The following is an 18,979-nucleotide window of genomic DNA, read 5'->3' on the forward strand; positions in this document are numbered from 1 at the left end:
TGCATTCAATATACGACCGAACATGAATATTCAATTTATTTCAGCTTTTAACACTACGATATAATGATGATCTCATATCTTGTTTCGTCGTCTCGCATCTGTTTGGCAGACATCCATGTTGGGGCATCGAAAGAGATGCTACCTCAAGACCTTGGCCATAATGCAAGAATCGGACCATAATGCTGCGATATTCTGCAGCATAAATTACAAAGACTACTATATTACGGCTTGTCCAACCACCCGATGACGCTTCATAAACCTTTCATGTTGCTGGCGCCTATCTCCGTTCCTCCACCAGTGATGTTTCCAGGCTCTTGGCATGACGCCGAATGACTCTTCGGCTTCTTTTACGGGATGATCACGCAGTCCATGGAGGTTCCGTGCCCCAATCCGTAGAAACTAGCTAGACCATGCATGATGGAGGCTGCCAATGCAGATATGTCCCAATACGAATACGCACTTAATGTAGAAGTTGGTGAAACAGCAAGGCTACTACAACTTGGCCTAGATTATTGGGTCTCTGGCCAGTAGAAGTCGACTTATTAACTTCAGGGCACAAAAATAAACAGCGGACGAAGTGTGGTCCACGTAGCATAAACTGGCCCAATAATTTCGTCTCCTATACTCCCAGCGACCAATCTTTCTGACGCCCTGAGGTCTGTGTATTGATACACATGTTAAATGGAACAAGGACAAGGAATATTGAGGACATGATTCGTTTAAGAAAAATTAAAAGTATCACGTCCGCGTACTCGCTTACCTCGCTCTTGACTGTTACATTATAAACCCCATGCGATTCAAGTGATCTACAAGATTAGATACAGTCTAACTCCATCTAGGAATAGATATGCCGTGCGCTTGATGCATCTACCGATAGTTGTGGAGTCGATGTTCGGTATCGGGCCCATGCAAATTCCCGACAGAACGAGATCCCGCTCCGTACCCGTAACAACCTTGTTATGATCCTTGGCACTGACTAGAATGGTGTATACGAGACGTCCTGTACTATATGAGTCAACCGGCGAAAAATGTATATAATAGAAACATACAATACCCAAAAGTGATGTAGTTGGCTCACACAAGACTCAACATTCATCCTCCATGGCGACTGATCTAGATCTTGTTCTGGGCAAGTCCCAATATGCTCTCTTTTGTGGAATCACTCTATTCTCCTTCTTCATTTTGAAGTACTCCCTTCTTGGTAACGGCGGTAAATACCCTTACATCAATCCAAAGAAGCCATTCGAATTTTCCAACCAGCGCGTCGTTCAAGACTTCATCGAGAACGCCAGGGACATCCTCACTAAAGGACGATCCCTATACAAAGACACACCGTATAAAGCACATACAGACTTGGGAGATGTTCTAGTTATCCCTCCCAAGTTTGCTGATGCTCTCAAGAGCGAGCGTCAGCTGGACTTTACTGACGTTGCCAAAGATGTAAGTATCGACTTGTCTGAATAACAGAAAGGTCTGTGACTGACTACCATAGGATTCTCATGGCTATATCCCTGGTTTCGAGCCTATTGGATCGCCGTTCAATTTAACCCTACTTGTGAACAAATACTTGACAAGAGCATTGGCCAAGTTGACAAAACCTCTTTCGATCGAGGCTTCTTTGGGGGTAAACCATGTTCTTGGTGACTCTACCGGTATCTCAACCCCAACGGTCTCTGCAAAAAGAAATGAAACGGCTAACATAGCATAGAGTGGCACACAATCAACCCCGGGGAAGACATAATGCGAATCGTCTCCCGCATGTCATCACGAATCTTCATGGGCGAAGAGCTCTGCAAGGACGACGACTGGCTCAAAGTGTCGATCGAATACACCATCCAACTCTTCCAGACTGCCGACGAACTTCGCAACTATCCTCGTTGGACCAGACCCTACATCCATTGGTTCCTACCATCCTGTCAAGCCGTAAGAAGGAAGCTGCAAGAAGCGCGCGACCTGCTCCAGCCGCATATCGATCGTCGAAATGCCATTAAAAAGGAGGCCATTGCTGAAGGACGACCATCGCCATTTGACGACTCGATCGAATGGTTCGAAAAGGAGTACGAAGGCAAATCGGACCCTGCTACTGAGCAGATCAAACTTTCTTTGGTGGCGATTCACACGACGACAGATCTGCTTTCCGAGACAATGTTTAATATTGCTCTTCATCCCGAACTACTTGGACCACTGAGAGAGGAGATTGTTACCGTGCTTAGTACCGAGGGACTCAAGAAGACTTCGTTCTATAACTTGAAGCTTATGGACAGTGTTATCAAGGAATCCCAAAGACTTCGACCTGTTCTCCTAGGTAAGTAACGTATTTTATTACAGCTGATATGCCCTGTACTAATAATCATTTCAATAGGGGCATTCAGACGAATGGCTCTAGCAGACGTTACGCTTCCCAACGGCGACGTAATTAAAAAGGGTACCAAGATCATCTGCGACACTACGCATCAGTGGAACCCGGAGTACTACCCTGACGCCTCCAAATTTGACGCATACCGCTTCTTGCAAATGCGCCAGACGCCTGGCCAAGACAAACGCGCCCATCTAGTCAGCACCAGCCACGATCAAATGGGCTTCGGACACGGCCTCCACGCGTGCCCAGGACGCTTCTTCGCCGCCAACGAGATCAAGATTGCGTTGTGTCATATGCTTCTCAAGTATGACTGGAAGTTGCCCGAAGGCGTGGTGCCCAAGTCGAGAGCGCTCGGAATGACTCTTCTGGGGGATCGGGAGGCGAAGTTGATGGTTAGACAGCGGGCAGCCGAGATCGATATTGATGCTATCGATAGTGATGAGTGATGGAGCTGGCTGAATAGTAGTTTATTTTCTATGTAATTATAGGGCTATCGTTGGGAGAGTGATGGAGGAATAGGGATAGAGTCGCGTTACTGCTTTATTTATCATTTATCGTAAGAAAAATCATTATGCATCACATTTAATGAAATCCAAAACCGACTCTCTGCATACATGTAATGATGAACTAGGCCGATAATTGATGAGTGACTTCGCCCCAGCCTTTCTTTGGCGACCTTGACGGATCATAGACGATGTGGCTAAGCTGTTTAGGTTTCCACTTCAAGACCAAAGAACCATATACAGTCATCTGTATGTCCATATTCCCACCAAATTACAGTGATGTCCCTTCTCACCCGACACCCTTAACAGATGTCTGGAAATACCTCTAGTAGACTTTCACACATCGGCGGTCGTTCACAGGAGTCATGAGTATACCTTCCCATTTGGTCGCTGGATCAGGCACATGATCCATTGTTTGACCATCCCTCCCTTCTCCTATGATTCCAATGCTGCCATATTGGATGATGAGCCGGGTATTCCAGGAAAGAGTGAAGAGAGCTCCAATATGGTAGGAGGACACGAAGAAGAAGGATGAACTTCTTTTACGGGTAGATACCAGATATCAACTTCCTTAAATAGTTCTGAAATTGTGAGTAGGAGTGTACCTTCCCATTGAATTAATTGACCCTGTACTTAATCGAATTCTGGTCCATCCTGTTTTTCTTTTCTTTTCTTTTTCTTCTTCAGCAAAACAATTAGTGAAGGACTAGTAAGTAGCCTCTGAATCACAGACATTTTATCACCTACTCTGATTCACAGACATATCATCATATACTCTGATTCAGAAACGCTAACATTAATAGCATCACAATCACTTACTCCGTCACCCACCACGGCCATCGCCCCCGGCCATCACCCACCACCAGACCCAGTACCGGCGACCAGGCCAGTCCGCCAGCCCAAACCCTCTCCCCCTTAACTCTCCAACCTCCTCCTCGCGCCTCCTTGCCCCGGAGATCTGGGGACGCCCCTGCCCCCACGGAGGGCCCGACTCGCCAGACAAGCATGTGAGTTCATCCTATCTACCTTTGGTCTAACACATTGAAGGCACTGAAGTTAACCTTGATATTCCTTTTGTAGATACATTCCACAACGGCAGTCGGGCTCCGTCGAGACGGGGCGTTCTTCCCCAGTGACCGGGGTGAGTCTCGAGGTGCGGGAGATGTTGGAGAGGTCAATCTCCGTAAGGTGGGATGAGGGTATTGGGTTGGATGGCTGTGTCTGGTTAATGGTGCTGGTGACGGTGGTGCTGGTGACGGTGGTGGTCGTGGTCGTGGCGGCGGTGGTCGTGGTGGTGACGTTAAAATTACTGATATAATTATCAGTATCACTACAACATAATTACCAATAGCGTCAAACAAACGCTCGTTTTTTTGGTTAATAATGCGATCTCATCAAGTGTGAAACCTGAGTGCAAGTCTTGCTATTAAGTACTAAGATATTTAGTTACATGAGGAGCCTTCACTCAGACATAGACAGTCTTTGTAACAGTAGGCGTAGGTGCCTCGACAGTAACAGCAGATGCACCAGCACAAGAACAAGCAGTCAGATAGCGAGTCTCTCCTGAGCAAGCACTAGCATAAGTGGGAACCGACTTGGTGACATAGACAGTGCTACAACTTGAGCTTAGCTTGGAAGTCAGATGAAGATTGTTGGATATCACTGACCTAGCTTCAGGAGTGGTGGTCACCTTGAGGTATGCTTCACACTCAGCCTTGTAGGAGGCTACGACGGCAGGGCCACGGAAACCAGGAACAACGGCACGAGCACAGTTGTCACCGCACTGACCCGTACGTTCCTGGAGTTCCCTGGGGATGTTGACGGCCAGGACAGGGGCCAGGAGAGCAGCGATGAGAGTGAACTTCATGGTGAAAGGATTGGCGAGTTTCAAAGTAGGTTATGTAAGAGATGAGAAGAGTATTGTTTGATATTTATAAACATAATATACCCAGGAACTCGACAGCTCTTTATACTCCATCCATGATTCAGCTGACATTCAGCTTTGCTTGCGCAAGCATCGTCCCCTGAGCAATGTATTATCCAGCCCCATAGCAAGTCTCAACGGCCTCCATAGATAAAATCTAGCACCGAGAGTCTATCGCCATCTTTTCTCAGCCTTGCATGTTTTTCTCAGCTAGCGTATGGTTGGTTAACCGTTCGGCGAGATCTAAACGCCACAGACCCAATCGTCAAAGGGGGAGTCAGCTGTTAGCGACGCATCTAGGCCCCTAAGAGGAAGAGGCGCAAATCCATTATGAGGATAGTATAACGGTGAAAGTGCGGAATTGGGGTATGTTTTTCAGAGCACATGATAGATTTGGACATGCGCTTTGTTGGATAGGTGGAAAGTAAGGGGATACTATTTGAAGTCGTTCCGGATTTGGACGTTGGTCTTGTAAGGCGAGCTGAGGTATTGAGTGAGGAAAGGCCGGTGGGAGAGGGGCTGAAAATGGTAAAGTTAAGACATCCAGGGGCGGAGCGTCGGGCACTCTAGGTAGTTAACGAAGTCCGCTGCACCAGGCCGTACGAGGCATGGGCGGTATCGGGGACAGCTAGCTTCATGATTAGTTGTGAGCCTCGTCGAGACGATGGGTAGAAATGGAAGCGAAGTTGGACAGGAGACCAGAGCCGCAATGGAGACAATGGGTAATCATAAAAGAAAGATTAAATAAAAAAGACATAGCTATATATCCAAGCTATATAAAAGTGTCAAGAAGTAAAAAGATGATGTTTCGCTAAACGAAACATCAGACTCGACTGTTGTGGTGGGGGAGATCGATTCACAACCTCCCCCACTCAGTCGATTGAACAATTTGGTCTTGGGGAGACCTTTCAGTCCATACCTATCCTCTCCATTTATACTTCCATACCATCACGAATGCGCAAAAAGTTGGCATATCGCTCCAAAGTCCAGCGACGGGATGCCTTACCCCAGACTGCCATCGGAAGAGAGGTCATGATAATGACAAAGCTCAAAACACCAAGCTCAATGAAGCAGTTCTGCAGACCAGTGTCAATCCAGTAGCTGCACACAAAGGTGAAGATCGTGGCAATGCTGTTGTTGATGACAGCGACGCCTACCATACCCTCGAGCACCATGTCCGGGTAGCTGTCGGCGAGGTACGTGATGCTAAGATCACCAGCGCAGCCGTACCCAAAGCCGATGAAGCCCAGGGCGACATACGGAATGGGCCAGTCCCAGTGTTGAGCTGACCCAATACCGAATAGCCACATACCCAAGGGAAAGATGACAACACAGAGAACCATAAGGTAGAGACGGTACTCGGCCTCCATGATACCATTGTTGCGCTTCGCCATCCAGAGAATGAACTTGTCGCTACAGTATCCACCGTAAAAACAGCCAATGATACTTCCAATCAGAGTCGGAATATTCATGTTGGCAACAGCAGAGTCGCTGTAGTTGTATGGCTCGTTCACCCAGTAATCCTCCTCAACCGTGAGGTAGAAAGACAGCGCAATGTTCTGCATTCCCCACTGGAAACCAGCGAACCAAACGGCGGGAAAGGAAAAGATGCGGAGAGTATGCCACAGGCGATGAACATACTGCATCAAGCCTAGTCCGCGCAAGTTGGACGCTGGTGTGATGAGAGCAATGCGCTGCCAGTAGGACTTCTTGCGCGCGAACGAATCAGAGAGTCTGTTGCGCTCTACGTCTTCACGACGTCGCGCAGAAGCATCCCGTGCGATCGCAGCCTCTTCATCTAGGTGCGGAGCAAACCCCTTCTCCGTCGCATCCTTTGTAACAATGTGATCACCCTGGTGGATTGGGGTAGGTTCGGGGACACCCTCGACATTACCATGCGAAGCATCGCGGTCTTCAGCTTGGTCAAGATCAATGTAGTGACCGCGCTCAAAGGCAGTCTCCTCAAGGCCAAAGTAGAAGAGAACCAGAGTGAAGCCCGAGGCAATCGCGCCCATATGGCCAATCCAGCGCCAGCCAATGTTTTCGGCCAAATGACCTGCGATCAGAGGTCCAACATAGGTACCTACTGTCGTTGCGAGGGTATACATACCCAGTGATGTACCATTCTGATGCTCAAACCAGATATCCAGCAAGGAAAGTTGAACAACGGCCTCGGCGACAGACTCAGAGGCGCCAACAAAAAGCTGAGACCAGACTGTGTCGGACGTGTTGGTCAAGTGTCCAAACCAGATGTTTCCAATAAGGCCCCATACCGTGCCAACCAAGTATAAAATGCGTCGTCCGTAAAGATGGGTTGCTGGCGAACTCAGGAGTGTCCAGTATCCGATTGCGACAAAGAGTACACCCGCGCCAGTATTAAACACATCGTAACTGATGCCATACTTCTCGTTGACACCCGTACTAGCAGCGCCGGCGACATTGGAAGTAGCGGCGGTCAGGGTAACAATGTAACACACCAGAAACGAGTGCCAAATCTTGCGCGCAACACTCCAGTTCAGCGGATCGTTGGGAGACTTTGTCGGAGGAGGTACGAGGATAACATCGCCATGTTTTTCTACACTGGTGTCGCCTGAGGTGACGCTTGCTCTTTCGTCGACGAACAAACGTCTTGTGCCCGGGAGGACTTCATCGAGATCGCGAGTAGACGGAACGGCCATCCGCGACGATTTGCAGAGGTGATGGGTTTATGTGGAGTTTTTTGTACGTATTTATATCGTCTTAGGGCAAACGGCTCCTCTGGAGCCGCATTCACTCGCGTTAAGGAGGATAGGTATGGGTATGTAGGATATCGATCGAGAGTCAGCAAGACATTGTACGATATGCCAAAGAAGGATGCACGATTGGAAAAGCCTGTAGCACAGAGTAGTACGGGTTGCAGCAGAAGGGGAGGGGAAAGGGAATTTTTCCCTCTTATAAGTATGGTGCAAGATCCCCATATAACTTTTTTTGACCTATTTTACAATCCCCACCACCAGGTTCGTCAAAGATAAATAAACCCTGGTCGGGCCGCACTGGAGAGACCGGAGCGATACCTCAATAGGTAGAAGCGTTGTAGAATTGTGGTACGTTTGGTACGGGTTGGATCGACGGGTTTAAGCTGTTGATGTCATGGTGGACGGGCGAAGGTGTGCAAGACGGCACACCATTTCCGTGGGGAGATAAGGTCGCGTGCATGAACATTGGACGATGAGTGATCCTTGTCAGTCAGTGGCTTCTTCTCTGTCATTTTCTTCATGCTTGCTGTTGCATCGCAGCACTGTACTATGCTGCAGTCAAAAACTTGACCTATCGCATACATCCACCAGGAAGGTATCGATGGCGGTTTTCGCCGCGTTGATTTCGCAAGGAATGCTTGATGCGCCATTGACGAAAAGGCTTAGCGAAATGCTTAGTCACCCGATAAAACACAATTTGACCCAACGATTATACGGCAATACCAATGAATGCCTTCTAATTGCCACGGACTAAAATTTAGACGTTATCTAAATATCTCTGCTCCGTCTGATGTATCCATCATGTTCTCTTATACAGCCATTTTCGGATCGCGACCACGATACAATTGCTACCTCCTTTTTCGCGCATGGAACATTACAAAATGTCTCATGGTCAAAGCCTCCCAACACCCAGGTCAAGGGCAAGGATTGTCGCAGCCTAACGGGTAATCAAGGAAAGAAACCTGATCCTAAAAACCCTTTTGAAAATTTTAAATTAAACGGATTATATGTAAGCGTGTTCTTGATCTTATTTCCGGTGTCGTATCGCTCTTGTGAAAGAGTTTAAATGTCATCGCTGTGGTATCAAACAAATGTACTGTGTTCCCATGATTCCATCTCAGCTCGTACAAACCTACACCATCAAAAAGTCGACATTCAAGTCCTTGAGTTTCTGGACCCAATTCATATATCCCTCACCTTCAGTATCATTCTTCCAGAGAATCTGCAACGTATCAATCGCAGAATATAAAAATCCCCACGGGCATATTGCGGCCACCATCTTTAATCGATCCATCACCCACGCCCGGCTCTCCGGAGTCCTTGCCGTCGTTCCATAAATAAAGGTGGGCCATCCCGTGGCTTTGAAGTTTGGGTCCTCGTCGGGCAACGGTAATAGCGTGTCGTAAAGATCCTGGATGAGACTTTTGCAAACTTGGTCTGGCATCCTGGTGCGCAGCGCGGGCGCCGACTGGATGATGTAGAGACATGTTGCAAGTCTGTGCGCGGAGCCTGTTCGGCAACTGCTCCAAAGGGCTACTTCGTTGGAATCAGGCACTCTGTCTTTTGCCCACTTCAAAACGTCAAGGCGTTGCGCGCGGTCCAGCAGGTTTGTAAATTCCATCAAAGCTCCTTGACTCGAAACTCCTCCTTGCGATTCGGAATGTAGTAACTGTGCCGTCTCACGGAGAATATCAAGAACTTCGGGCGGACAACAGAAGAAAGAATTGTCAGTCCTAGCAAGTGTCGCTTTAACTTGATCCGGGGCAAAAGATAACGCCTGTGTGCCTGGCGTCGATGGGTTGAAAGACAAACTCAACGTGCAGTAGCTGTGATGGTTACAGTTAGCAACTGATCTGCTATAAATCAGACTCTCCACTTACACATAGCAGTCCGCTACTATGTAGTCTCGTAATGTCGTGTCGGAACTTGCGAATGGTTCCGTCATATTCAAAAGCTTCTTGGCACCTTCAAGGTGAGGCCTCCAACTTTGCCAACCAGACTCGATAAGCTCCGAGTTGATAAGAAACAAGACAGTGGCAAGAATCACATCGGCTCCAATGGTTTCAATATTCCGTAGCGCTTCGGGCATCATTTGCAATCCTTTTTGTTTGGCAACCAGGGCGTCCATGAGCAATTTCTTTGGTGCCTCTTTTCTCGTGTATGAATTGGGACCTAACCAGGGTCTTGACAAGTTGCACATGTGAGCCGCAGATACCGCAATGATAATTTGTTGCAAAAAGGCATGTTCATTTGTGAGTTGCAAAAGGTTCAGATATGGATTCCTGTTGCTTTTGGTCTGTTCATCACCAACGAGATCCATGCTGACTCGAGTTGAATCTGAGTTACGGATTAGCATCTTAAAAGACTGACATCTTGAGTGAAGTCGTACAATAATTCAAATACCACCGTTGCGAATGTGTCATATCTTGAAACAATGGATCACAGAGTGTCCATGGTGAACTTGGCGATGTTGGTGAAGAAGGCGAAGGAGGAGACCACGGTTGAGTCTTATCTTGAAGGACGAGTTGATTTTCTTGAGATGACGCTAAGGCCCAAGCCCCAGGCTCAACACCTTGTGCATCGAAGGAGTCCATTTGCATATCAGGCATTTCAGGGGACACTTCAGTGATTTGTGCTTCACCCGGCTTTGGCAAGCGACACACCGAGGCACTTGAACTCTGTCCAGCCAGCTTTCCTCGCGTGGCAACCGATCCAGTCCATAGGAATAGGCGGCCGTAGCCTAAGCACTCAACCCCCCTTGAGGTGCATTTGGAGCAGTGAGGGATAGACTTGTCGCATCGTAATCGAGCCCGGCGACAGCTATGACAGGCCTTTTTAGCGACTGGAGCATTACTAGCAGTGATAGTTTCGCTGTCGGGTGGTGAAGATGACATTGGATATCTGAGAAGCGAGTTTCAATTGAAGCCTTTGCTCCTTTTGCTTATTAAGAGGAACAAAGACTGGGAGGTGATTCGGAGTCAAGCAAATGAGCGTAAAACAAGCAAGTCAAAAACAGCGGTTTGTTATGAGGAGGACTTTGATTGTCGTTGGCAGAAACGGGTATAATTTTGTTGATCTTGCAATCCTGGTTCTCGGTTTGTAAGATGTTTGGTTGATTCGAAGCCCAGGCTACAGAATGTCTAAGAATCGAGGTTGATAAGATGGTGCCTCATATCCAAGGCGCCTATCTCGGCTTACGCGGGGACGGGCATTCCAGGCCTAACACTAAAAAATGACCTAACTGAAAGGGCTAGCGGGCGGTATTATCCAGTATTTAGTGGTACCAAGCATGGGCATGCAAGCCCGAGAATGCCAATGGATAATCAGACAAAGAATGGCATCAATGTATTGGATTATTGAATTGGGCCTGTAGTGAATAAATTATGACTATGCAATACTTTAGTATCATAGTATATTCTTAGAGTTTGTACATTATTCACTCACGAGACATCTAGAAATAAACACTGCCCCTTCACATGGATGGTTGAATGATGAAAGTTAACAAAGACAAGACATTTTATGGGTGCATTGGTAGATGACGAAATTCAGACGTATTATAAAAACTAGCCTCCTGCGAGATCGAGACGGATATCATTTCGCTGTAAATCAACAAGCCTTTCCACCATCCTGGGTCGAGTCACTGGCAGACTCCTCAGAGCCATCCATATATCTTCCAAAGACAAAGAGCTCGACATCGGTGATCTCCTTTCTGAATTCCTTCGCAACATTCTGACGAAAATACACTCGTTTCGCCCATTTGTAAGCCTCCGCTCCAGCAAAGAATACACCAACAGCAATGAAGATAACACCCCACTCCCAGTCGATAGGGTTGTGCATAAAGACCACATGGTTGATGACGGGGATATACAGCGTAGGTGGAATAAGAACAAAGCTGAGAGTGACAGACCAGAACAGAAAAGGGTTTTTCCAGAGCTTCTTCGCCCAAGCTTTGAAACCGCCACCCTTTTCGCAAACCTCGGCAAAGAACGATCGTCGTGAGTCAACAAGTTGCCATGCAAAGAGAAGAAAGTCCCATGTCATGGTTGCGAAAACCGTTGACCGGGCAGAAAAGACTGCATCGCATGACTCCGAGTACTTTGTGTTACAGTCGTGGCCGAGACCTTGGCTGTTGAAACCGTAGAGGACGATGGCAGAGGAGCCGAGAATGCTGATGAGCATCAGGATACCGTAGACTACAATATCGACGAGGAATTCGGGAGTGAAGACGCCGTACTTGAGCTATAATTGGTTAGCCTTGACTTCTGATAGATCATATCTGATTTGCTTACACTGTGAGGTGGTCGACGGAGGATGTCAGGACTGGCTTGCTCAAAACCAAGACCCGTCTCGGTGAAAGCCCCAGCAACTAACAACATCCAGATGATCTCCACGGGAGTCATGACAAAAATGGAAACACCATTTTCATCCTTGAACGCCAGCCCAACAAGAAGGAAGATGACAAATGCAAAGTTGGCAGCGAGTACATGAAGGATAAACTTTTGAATATTATCAAAAATACGACGCCCTTCCTCGATGGCGTTCAAGATGGAAGCAAAGTTGTCATCTGTCAGAATAATATCAGAAGACTCCTTGGCGACATCTGATCCGTTCAGGCCCATCGCAATACCAACGTCTGCATGCTTCAAGCTAGGACTGTCGTTGACGCCATCACCTGTCATGGCAACGTAGCAACCACGGCGGTGTAGAGCCTCAATCATGCGTACCTTTGTCGTGGGCGAGCAGCGAGCTACGACAAGAGGCAACTCGGGCAAAGCATCAAGTTCGGCGTCAGAGAGATGATCAAAGTCGTGAGCCGCCATAACCATTGTGACTGCGATGTCAGCGCGCACCATCTTCATTCTCTCCTGAGATGGGATGATGGACACATCGGCAGCAATGGCTCTGGCAGTCTCTGGATGATCACCCGTGAGCATGTGTACGCTGATACCAGCTTTCTGGCACATTTGCACACTATCCCGAGTTTCAGGCCGAGGAGGATCGTAGATGCCAATGAGACCGCGGAAGACAAGATCTTTCTCAAAGTCGGACCGATTTATCGCGGATGATAAATCTTCTGGTAGACCTGTAACCGAAGATCTACTAGCAAGGGCGAGAACTCGAAGACCAAGACGAGCGAAAGCTTCCATATTTTGTAAAATGGATTCATGGGCGGCTGCATCAAGAGGTTTCATATCCCCAGAGACTTCCATAGATGAACAGCTGCTCAGAACACGCTCGACTGCACCTTTGGTGAAGATGTGCGAATTGTCGACGACTGTATCCTGAAAGATGACCGACATTTTCTTAACGTCAGAGTCGAATGGGAATTCCGCAAGCTGTTTCCATCGTGGACTGGGGCCTGAAGACAACGACATTCGGTTCCAGTTGAAACGGGAGACAAAGACCTGTATAGCAATTTCGGTTGGGTCACCTTGTACAAGCCACTCTTCAGGGCCACCATCCTGGCTTCCTTTCTCAACAACGGCCAGGTTCGCAAGCGAGGCAATGTCAAGATAGTGCTTGAGGGCTTCATTGGCGTTGGGCTCTTCCAAGGGGTTGATCATGTTTGACTTTGACTCTTCACCAGGCGTAGATAACTCTATTGGCTGGACGGGGGTATAATCGATGTCGCCGACCGTGGGATTGTAAGGCTCGTTGTTGGAGGCGACGGAGTAAGTACCATGTCCAGGAAGCCAGGCCATTCTGACGACCATCGTTCCTTGAGTGAGAGTACCAGTCTTGTCAGAACAGATGTCTAGTCATTAGGTTAGCTCTTACAGCCATACAATGATGTGAACAACTCGGTTACTTACTGGTAACGCCACCAAGAGCTTCCAAGCTCTGCATGTTTCTCACAACGACCTTTCGACCTACCATCTGCTTCGTTCCAGCGGCAATTGTGATGGTTAACACCAGGATGAGAGAAACAGGGAGTGTTCCCACGGCCGTCGCAATGGCATAGATGATGACATCCTTTCGAGGATCAAATCCATTGGCTGCCAAGACAATGATAGCACAAACGATAGCAAAAGCAAAGACATAGAGGAACAACTGCGAAAGCTTTCGTTGTAATGGAGTTCCAACGTTGACACCCAGGAACTCGCCAACGATATCAGCAACTGTTAGAAACCATTTAGTGACATGAGCACCAAATGATCCCTTTCCACTCTCGTCTCTTTTGACTTGTCGCTTCTTCCGTCCGGTATCCTTTAGAGCTGCTGCGATAGCTCCAATCTCAGTATAAGCTCCAGTCGCAAAGACAACACCCCTTCCGCGACCTTTTGTGACGATCGTGGAGCTGTAGCAGACATTGAGGCGGTCGCCGGGTCCTGTATCATCATCGAATTGCATCGCAGGGCTTTTCCGAACGGGTAACGATTCTCCTGTGAGCAAAGCCTCGTTTGACTCAAAGTTGGCAACTTCGAGTAGCCGTATATCAGCAGGTACAGAGTCGCCCATCTTGAGATCGATGATGTCGCCCGGCACGACTTCGCTCGTTTGGACCGTCATGGTCTTTCCATCTCGAAAGACGTTTGTTGTGGGCTGGCTCAACGACTTGAGAGAGTGTACGGTTCGAGCGGCTTGAAGATCCTGGAAGAAACCAATGATGAGGTTGAGAAAGATGATAAAGGCAAGAGCGCCGCCTGCAATCCAAGCTTGGATACCAAAACTGGCGGCTAAAGCAAGAATCAACACCTATGCCAGTCAGTCAAGTCCGTCAATTACTGTCTTTGATACTTACCAAAGTCATACAGTTGCAGATCTGGGCGATGAAGATCTTGATGGGCTTGACACCCTCTTCCTCGCCGATATCGTTGGCACCGTACTCGATAAACCTTTGAGACGCCTCAGAGGCAGTCAATCCAGTGCCAGGGCTCGTGCTGAGCTCTTGGACCACTGTATCTGCTGGGAGAGCATGTGCTGGACGCGACAAGGGTCTGTTGGATTGTCCAGACACATGATTCTCCAATTCTGCAGGTATCTGCTTGGCCAACATGGTAGACTAAACGACTAGAAAACGACTTTGCTTGGTAAAGAATGACTGGAAGAAAAACTTGGTGATTTCGTTCATTTGTAGACTCAAACACGTCTTGGGTCAAACCTTGTCGGTGGTATCGTCCTGGAGACAGATCAAGATTGAACCGATAAGAAACACAATGTTGAATATACTTCGAGCTATCATGGCTGGAGTTGCAGTCTTGGCTTTATATTCGGTTCACATGGAGATGCCAAGAAATATGCTTTGCGCTCCTCCTAGGCCAAGTGAAGTAATTCATACCGTGTTGAGATTTGCTTGAGCAATGGGTCTCGGCTCGAGGAACGACGTAGATGGGTGGAAACAGAAGAGACTGCGTTGCCAACTCCGGACCCCGAGATGTCCATCTCCCGCTTTTCTGATTATGTTCTCCATATGTATTGTTTGCTGTACCGGTTCTTAGTCTTGATTCCGATTCAATGTCGTGCCAGAGAGCCATGGCAATTGAAAACAAGACCAAGATTGGTCGATGGGGACCTTTCCATATTATTAAGTTGAATAGCGAGCCGGGACTCCAATGCATTAGCGTGGTATCCAATGCCCATGTTGGATGAGTGATGCTCATCAATGTGACTCGACGTGTTCTCTGTGACTTACCCAAAGCAGCATCTGACAGCGAGCAGATGGGGCTCAGCAAATCTCGGTTTAAGCTTATTCCCCAGCGAGTGGATCAAAGACGCGAGTCCAAGATGGCGTATTAATTTAAACCTTGATGTGTTTTCTTTGATAAGGATAGTAATTTTTCTATGGTTTGACATTTTGTTCTTTTCCAAGATTGCCATTCAACTTTGTTCTTATCGATAGCATGAATTCACGGAGTCAGCGTAATAGGCAGTCACTTTGAGACAGGTTCTTACCCTACGTCATTGTTCCCCAAACTTCATGATGCTTAATAATACACAAATGTCAACTTCACGCCCTTGGGATTAATTATATGAGCTCTTGAAACAAAGTGCAGCATATTTCAATCAGGTATATTGCTAATATTTGACTTTATATACTTACACAATATATAATGGTTACTCTTCCATCGCCTTTTAGCGACATTGATCGCATCCAACTATTGTTCAATCGCCCCACAGATATTGAACCACTCTCCCGTCTCACAGAATCTATCAATAATAACGTCAAGCTATGGGTAGCTCGCGAAGATCGCAATTCAGGTCTCGCATTCGCTGGAAACAAGGTTCGCAAGCTTGAATATGTGCTAGCAGATGCTCTCGCCCAAGGAGCAGACACCATTGTAACTACAGGTGGCATCCAGTCAAACCACATGTGTCAAACCTCTGCTGCTGCTGCTCGACTTGGTCTCAAAGTGAGTGTAGTCTATCATGGCAGGACACACTGTGGCTAACTAAGTTTAAAGGTCGCTCTTTATCCTGCGGATCGTGTTGCTTCGAATGACACTGAGTACAAATATCTGGGCAATATACAGGCAAACGCCATTCTCGGTGCCGAGACGTTTCCGGTCGACACAGCTGAAGAGACTGTTATCATGACTCTTAAAGATCGTGGCCGAAAACCCTATTCCATTCCTCCCGGAGCCAGCTCCCATCCCCTTGGAGGCCTTGGCTATGCTCGCTGGGCGTTTGAGTTGCTAGAGCAAGAAAAGACGATCGGCGTGACCTTTGATACCATAGCGCTCGTTGCAGGGTCTTGCTCTACCCTCGGAGGTTTACTCGCCGGATTGAAGCTTGCACAAAAAGAGCAAATTTCAGGTTCCAAGAAACGTCTTATTGGATTTTCGGTTCTGCACAAGTCCAAGAAGGATGTCGAAGAAATGGTTCTCAAAATATCCCGAACCACGGCATCAAAGATTGGAATTTCCCCCGACGAGATAACTACAGACGATTTCGAGATTAATACTTCCTATATAGGTGATGGGTACGGGCAACTCAATGACTCCACAGCTGAGGCGATGAAAAAGCTAGCAAGGATGGAAGGTATCTTGACTGACCCTGTTTATACCGGCAAGGCGTTTACTGGCTTACTTGATCTTGTGAAGACAGGAGACCTGAACGGTAAGAATATTTTGTTTCTTCATACAGGAGGACAGGCTGTTCTCTCGGCTTACCCAAACTTACGAGAGTAGTCCTATGTTTCTTCAAACCATATCACATTTTATATAAGCTTGAATTTAAACTCATTATCATTATACAATATCTGCCAAGTATCTACAGCCATTGTTCCAAACATCTAAGACCACCACTTAGTCTAACCTTCGAAGCATAATCCCATATCCGCTAGCAAGTCTCCAACCCGAATATCAATACCTCCCGTCCTGACATCTTCAATACCGAAGCCCAAAAACATCTCGTCGCCGATAAAACCATGGTACTTTTGCTCTTTACTCTTCCAGCTCATTGAAGTAACATAGAACATATCTGACGTCGACTTTTCAGGATATTGCTTCCGGCCATGAATCCAGATTGGCTTCTTGGACATGGCATGAATTTCAAAAGGAGCTCTTTGCTTGAAGAGCATAACGTATGGCTCATACACGCTGTGGTAGTTGAAGTATGACTTGTGCTGGTATATAACCATGATGAATGTGTTTTCATCATTAGGCACGCACATTGGTTCATCTCGGCCACACATGGTGACTAGGAGGGAGTTGGTTGTCTGGTGGATAGATTCAAGATCAGATGTGAGTTTGGGCAGATATTTGGCCAGACATTGCTCATCACCCGCTGCAGCAGGCGCCAGGTCAGGACCAGCCGAGCCATCAGCATTCATCTGAGCAAACGCTCTCTTGGGTGCAATGTCGTAATGGGTATGCATGCTGCCACTTGAGTCCCAGAAGAGAAAGAAGTTCTTTTCCATGGGTCTCCAGGGCTGCGGCCTTTGAAGCTCAGTACCCACTCTGAACTCGCTGAGATTTGCCATATCGCCCGACCAGCTGACGAGCGTACGAAAATCTTGCACAAATTGACCCAGGCAGGTGAACATGGAGTTCGTGCCGTATGTAGTGTAGGGCTTCTCAGGGCCATAGAAAACGCGTCCATCGTGAGGGCCCATGCTCATTTGGAAATACTCCAAGTCGCCTACACAGGTGTTCCCTCCTACAGTAGGAGTTACTGGGAGCGTGACTGGTGGGGTAATACACGTGAGAACATCATCTTTGAAGGCAGCATTACACACAAGCTCTGCAAACCAGAGTGAGTTGCCACCCTCTTGCAGCCATTGAGCCACAACGACCCATGTATTGTCGAGGGTTGGATGGGGGATGATGTTTGGGTTGAGGGCAGTGAGGTCTCGGAATTTTATCTCAAAGAACTTTTTATCTTTGGTGGATAGCGAGAAGAGTTCATGGTGCGTTGCGCTTATATCCTGAGGAATAACACCTTTTCCGAATGGGCTTTCGTCTTGCTGGGCAGGCTCTGTCTCTACCTCAACCTGGACCTCGGGTGTTGGTTGAGGATCGGATGCATGTGTCGAGTCATCACTAGAGAGAACCTCTTCAGTCTTTGCGGTCTTTTTGAGCTGAGAGGGAACCCAATCTTGAGCGCCAACAGGGTCAAGATAGAGCTTCAGAGCAACGATGACGAAGAAAAGGACCGGAACAACAAAGAGAACAAGCTTTCGCGAATCTCGGATGAGCATCTTGGAAACAGAGACCTGCAGATGCAGAGACAAGAGAATGTGTTGGAAATGGATCCAAATACGTATGACGAAGCCGATGAATGCTACAGTTAATTCCAACTGTTATCATAATGCGCATGCGCCGTGTAACATTCAACTATTCCTCATTTGAACCACACTCCGAGTAAAGAGCAGGGGAGGTGAATTGAGAGTACATAGTAGTAATTTTTTTGCCGAGGGGGAGCTTCAGCTAGAGAGAGAGAGACCATGGTGAGCAATATTCGCGTGGAAGATATCGGCCAACTAAGCTAATCAATTCAGAGAGCTAATTGGTGACCCCGTCTTTCTAATCTTGGTCAATGAAAAGCTCAGCTGAAGAAGTCCCCTAGATTGATGGAGAGTTGCCTTGGCAGTTCCTCATTGTGACATTCAATGTGGCTGCAATTCGACGTCGACACATGAATCATATGCATGCCGAGGCTTTTTTGTTAGCAGGTACTTTTTGACTTGCTGCGGGGATGCGCTAATATCATGTCATGCTGGCCAACGGCGCATGTTCCTGAACAGGGGACTGATTGTCTGATCTTGGAGAGCTGCAGATCTTAATTGGGGTAACGTAGTGTTTTGCGGCGTAGAAAAGAGGTTGGGCCTGATGGATACGAAGTGACATGTCGTCCCTTGTAGAGCTCTCTATGGGTAAGACTGAAAGAGCATGTGAGCCGGTTCCCAACTAAGAAGTATCGACAATATCAAGATCGAATATTGTTCAGCTGCTGTCATCACAAGTCTTGGTAGCTGAAGACCATGACACGGCAATGCACAGCGAAGGCACAAACATGT

The 18,979-nt window shown here is 47.5% G+C and overlaps 7 protein-coding genes across 7 annotated transcripts, besides 1 other annotated feature; 2 read left to right on the forward strand and 5 right to left on the reverse strand.

Moving 5' to 3' along the window:
* Positions 1 to 1,101: 1,101 nt before the first annotated feature.
* On the forward strand, positions 1,102 to 2,805 carry FPSE_00380 (uncharacterized protein; the record flags this gene model as incomplete). The annotated part of the gene is made up of 4 exons (XM_009253500.1): positions 1,102 to 1,440; positions 1,493 to 1,652; positions 1,709 to 2,305; positions 2,363 to 2,805. The coding sequence occupies 4 exons, from the start codon at positions 1,102 to 1,104 to the stop codon at positions 2,803 to 2,805; spliced, it is 1,539 nt and encodes a 512-aa protein (XP_009251775.1).
* A 1,283-nt stretch (positions 2,806 to 4,088) lies between these two features.
* Positions 4,089 to 4,159: a microsatellite.
* A 168-nt stretch (positions 4,160 to 4,327) lies between these two features.
* On the reverse strand, positions 4,328 to 4,729 carry FPSE_00381 (uncharacterized protein; the record flags this gene model as incomplete). The annotated part of the gene is made up of 2 exons (XM_009253501.1): positions 4,328 to 4,475; positions 4,530 to 4,729. 2 exons carry the CDS (start codon positions 4,727 to 4,729, stop codon positions 4,328 to 4,330), a joined length of 348 nt encoding a protein of 115 aa, XP_009251776.1.
* A 989-nt stretch (positions 4,730 to 5,718) lies between these two features.
* Positions 5,719 to 7,464, reverse strand: FPSE_00382 (uncharacterized protein; the record flags this gene model as incomplete). Its single annotated transcript, XM_009253502.1, has 1 exon — positions 5,719 to 7,464. One exon carries the CDS (start codon positions 7,462 to 7,464, stop codon positions 5,719 to 5,721), a length of 1,746 nt encoding a protein of 581 aa, XP_009251777.1.
* Positions 7,465 to 8,653: 1,189 nt separating this feature from the next.
* Positions 8,654 to 10,415, reverse strand: FPSE_00383 (uncharacterized protein; the record flags this gene model as incomplete). Its single annotated transcript, XM_009253503.1, has 3 exons — positions 8,654 to 9,347; positions 9,402 to 9,858; positions 9,911 to 10,415. The coding sequence occupies 3 exons, from the start codon at positions 10,413 to 10,415 to the stop codon at positions 8,654 to 8,656; spliced, it is 1,656 nt and encodes a 551-aa protein (XP_009251778.1).
* A 712-nt stretch (positions 10,416 to 11,127) lies between these two features.
* FPSE_00384 (uncharacterized protein) lies at positions 11,128 to 14,518 on the reverse strand (the record flags this gene model as incomplete). The annotated part of the gene is made up of 4 exons (XM_009253504.1): positions 11,128 to 11,760; positions 11,811 to 13,276; positions 13,335 to 14,217; positions 14,264 to 14,518. 4 exons carry the CDS (start codon positions 14,516 to 14,518, stop codon positions 11,128 to 11,130), a joined length of 3,237 nt encoding a protein of 1,078 aa, XP_009251779.1.
* A 1,054-nt stretch (positions 14,519 to 15,572) lies between these two features.
* FPSE_00385 (uncharacterized protein) lies at positions 15,573 to 16,649 on the forward strand (the record flags this gene model as incomplete). The annotated part of the gene is made up of 2 exons (XM_009253505.1): positions 15,573 to 15,872; positions 15,924 to 16,649. The coding sequence occupies 2 exons, from the start codon at positions 15,573 to 15,575 to the stop codon at positions 16,647 to 16,649; spliced, it is 1,026 nt and encodes a 341-aa protein (XP_009251780.1).
* Positions 16,650 to 16,771: 122 nt separating this feature from the next.
* FPSE_00386 (uncharacterized protein) lies at positions 16,772 to 18,160 on the reverse strand (the record flags this gene model as incomplete). Its single annotated transcript, XM_009253506.1, has 1 exon — positions 16,772 to 18,160. One exon carries the CDS (start codon positions 18,158 to 18,160, stop codon positions 16,772 to 16,774), a length of 1,389 nt encoding a protein of 462 aa, XP_009251781.1.
* Positions 18,161 to 18,979: the final 819 nt, after the last annotated feature.

Source organism: Fusarium pseudograminearum, chromosome 1 (genome assembly GCF_000303195.2).
Source record: "Fusarium pseudograminearum CS3096 chromosome 1, whole genome shotgun sequence".
NCBI lineage: Eukaryota > Fungi > Ascomycota > Sordariomycetes > Hypocreales > Nectriaceae > Fusarium > Fusarium pseudograminearum.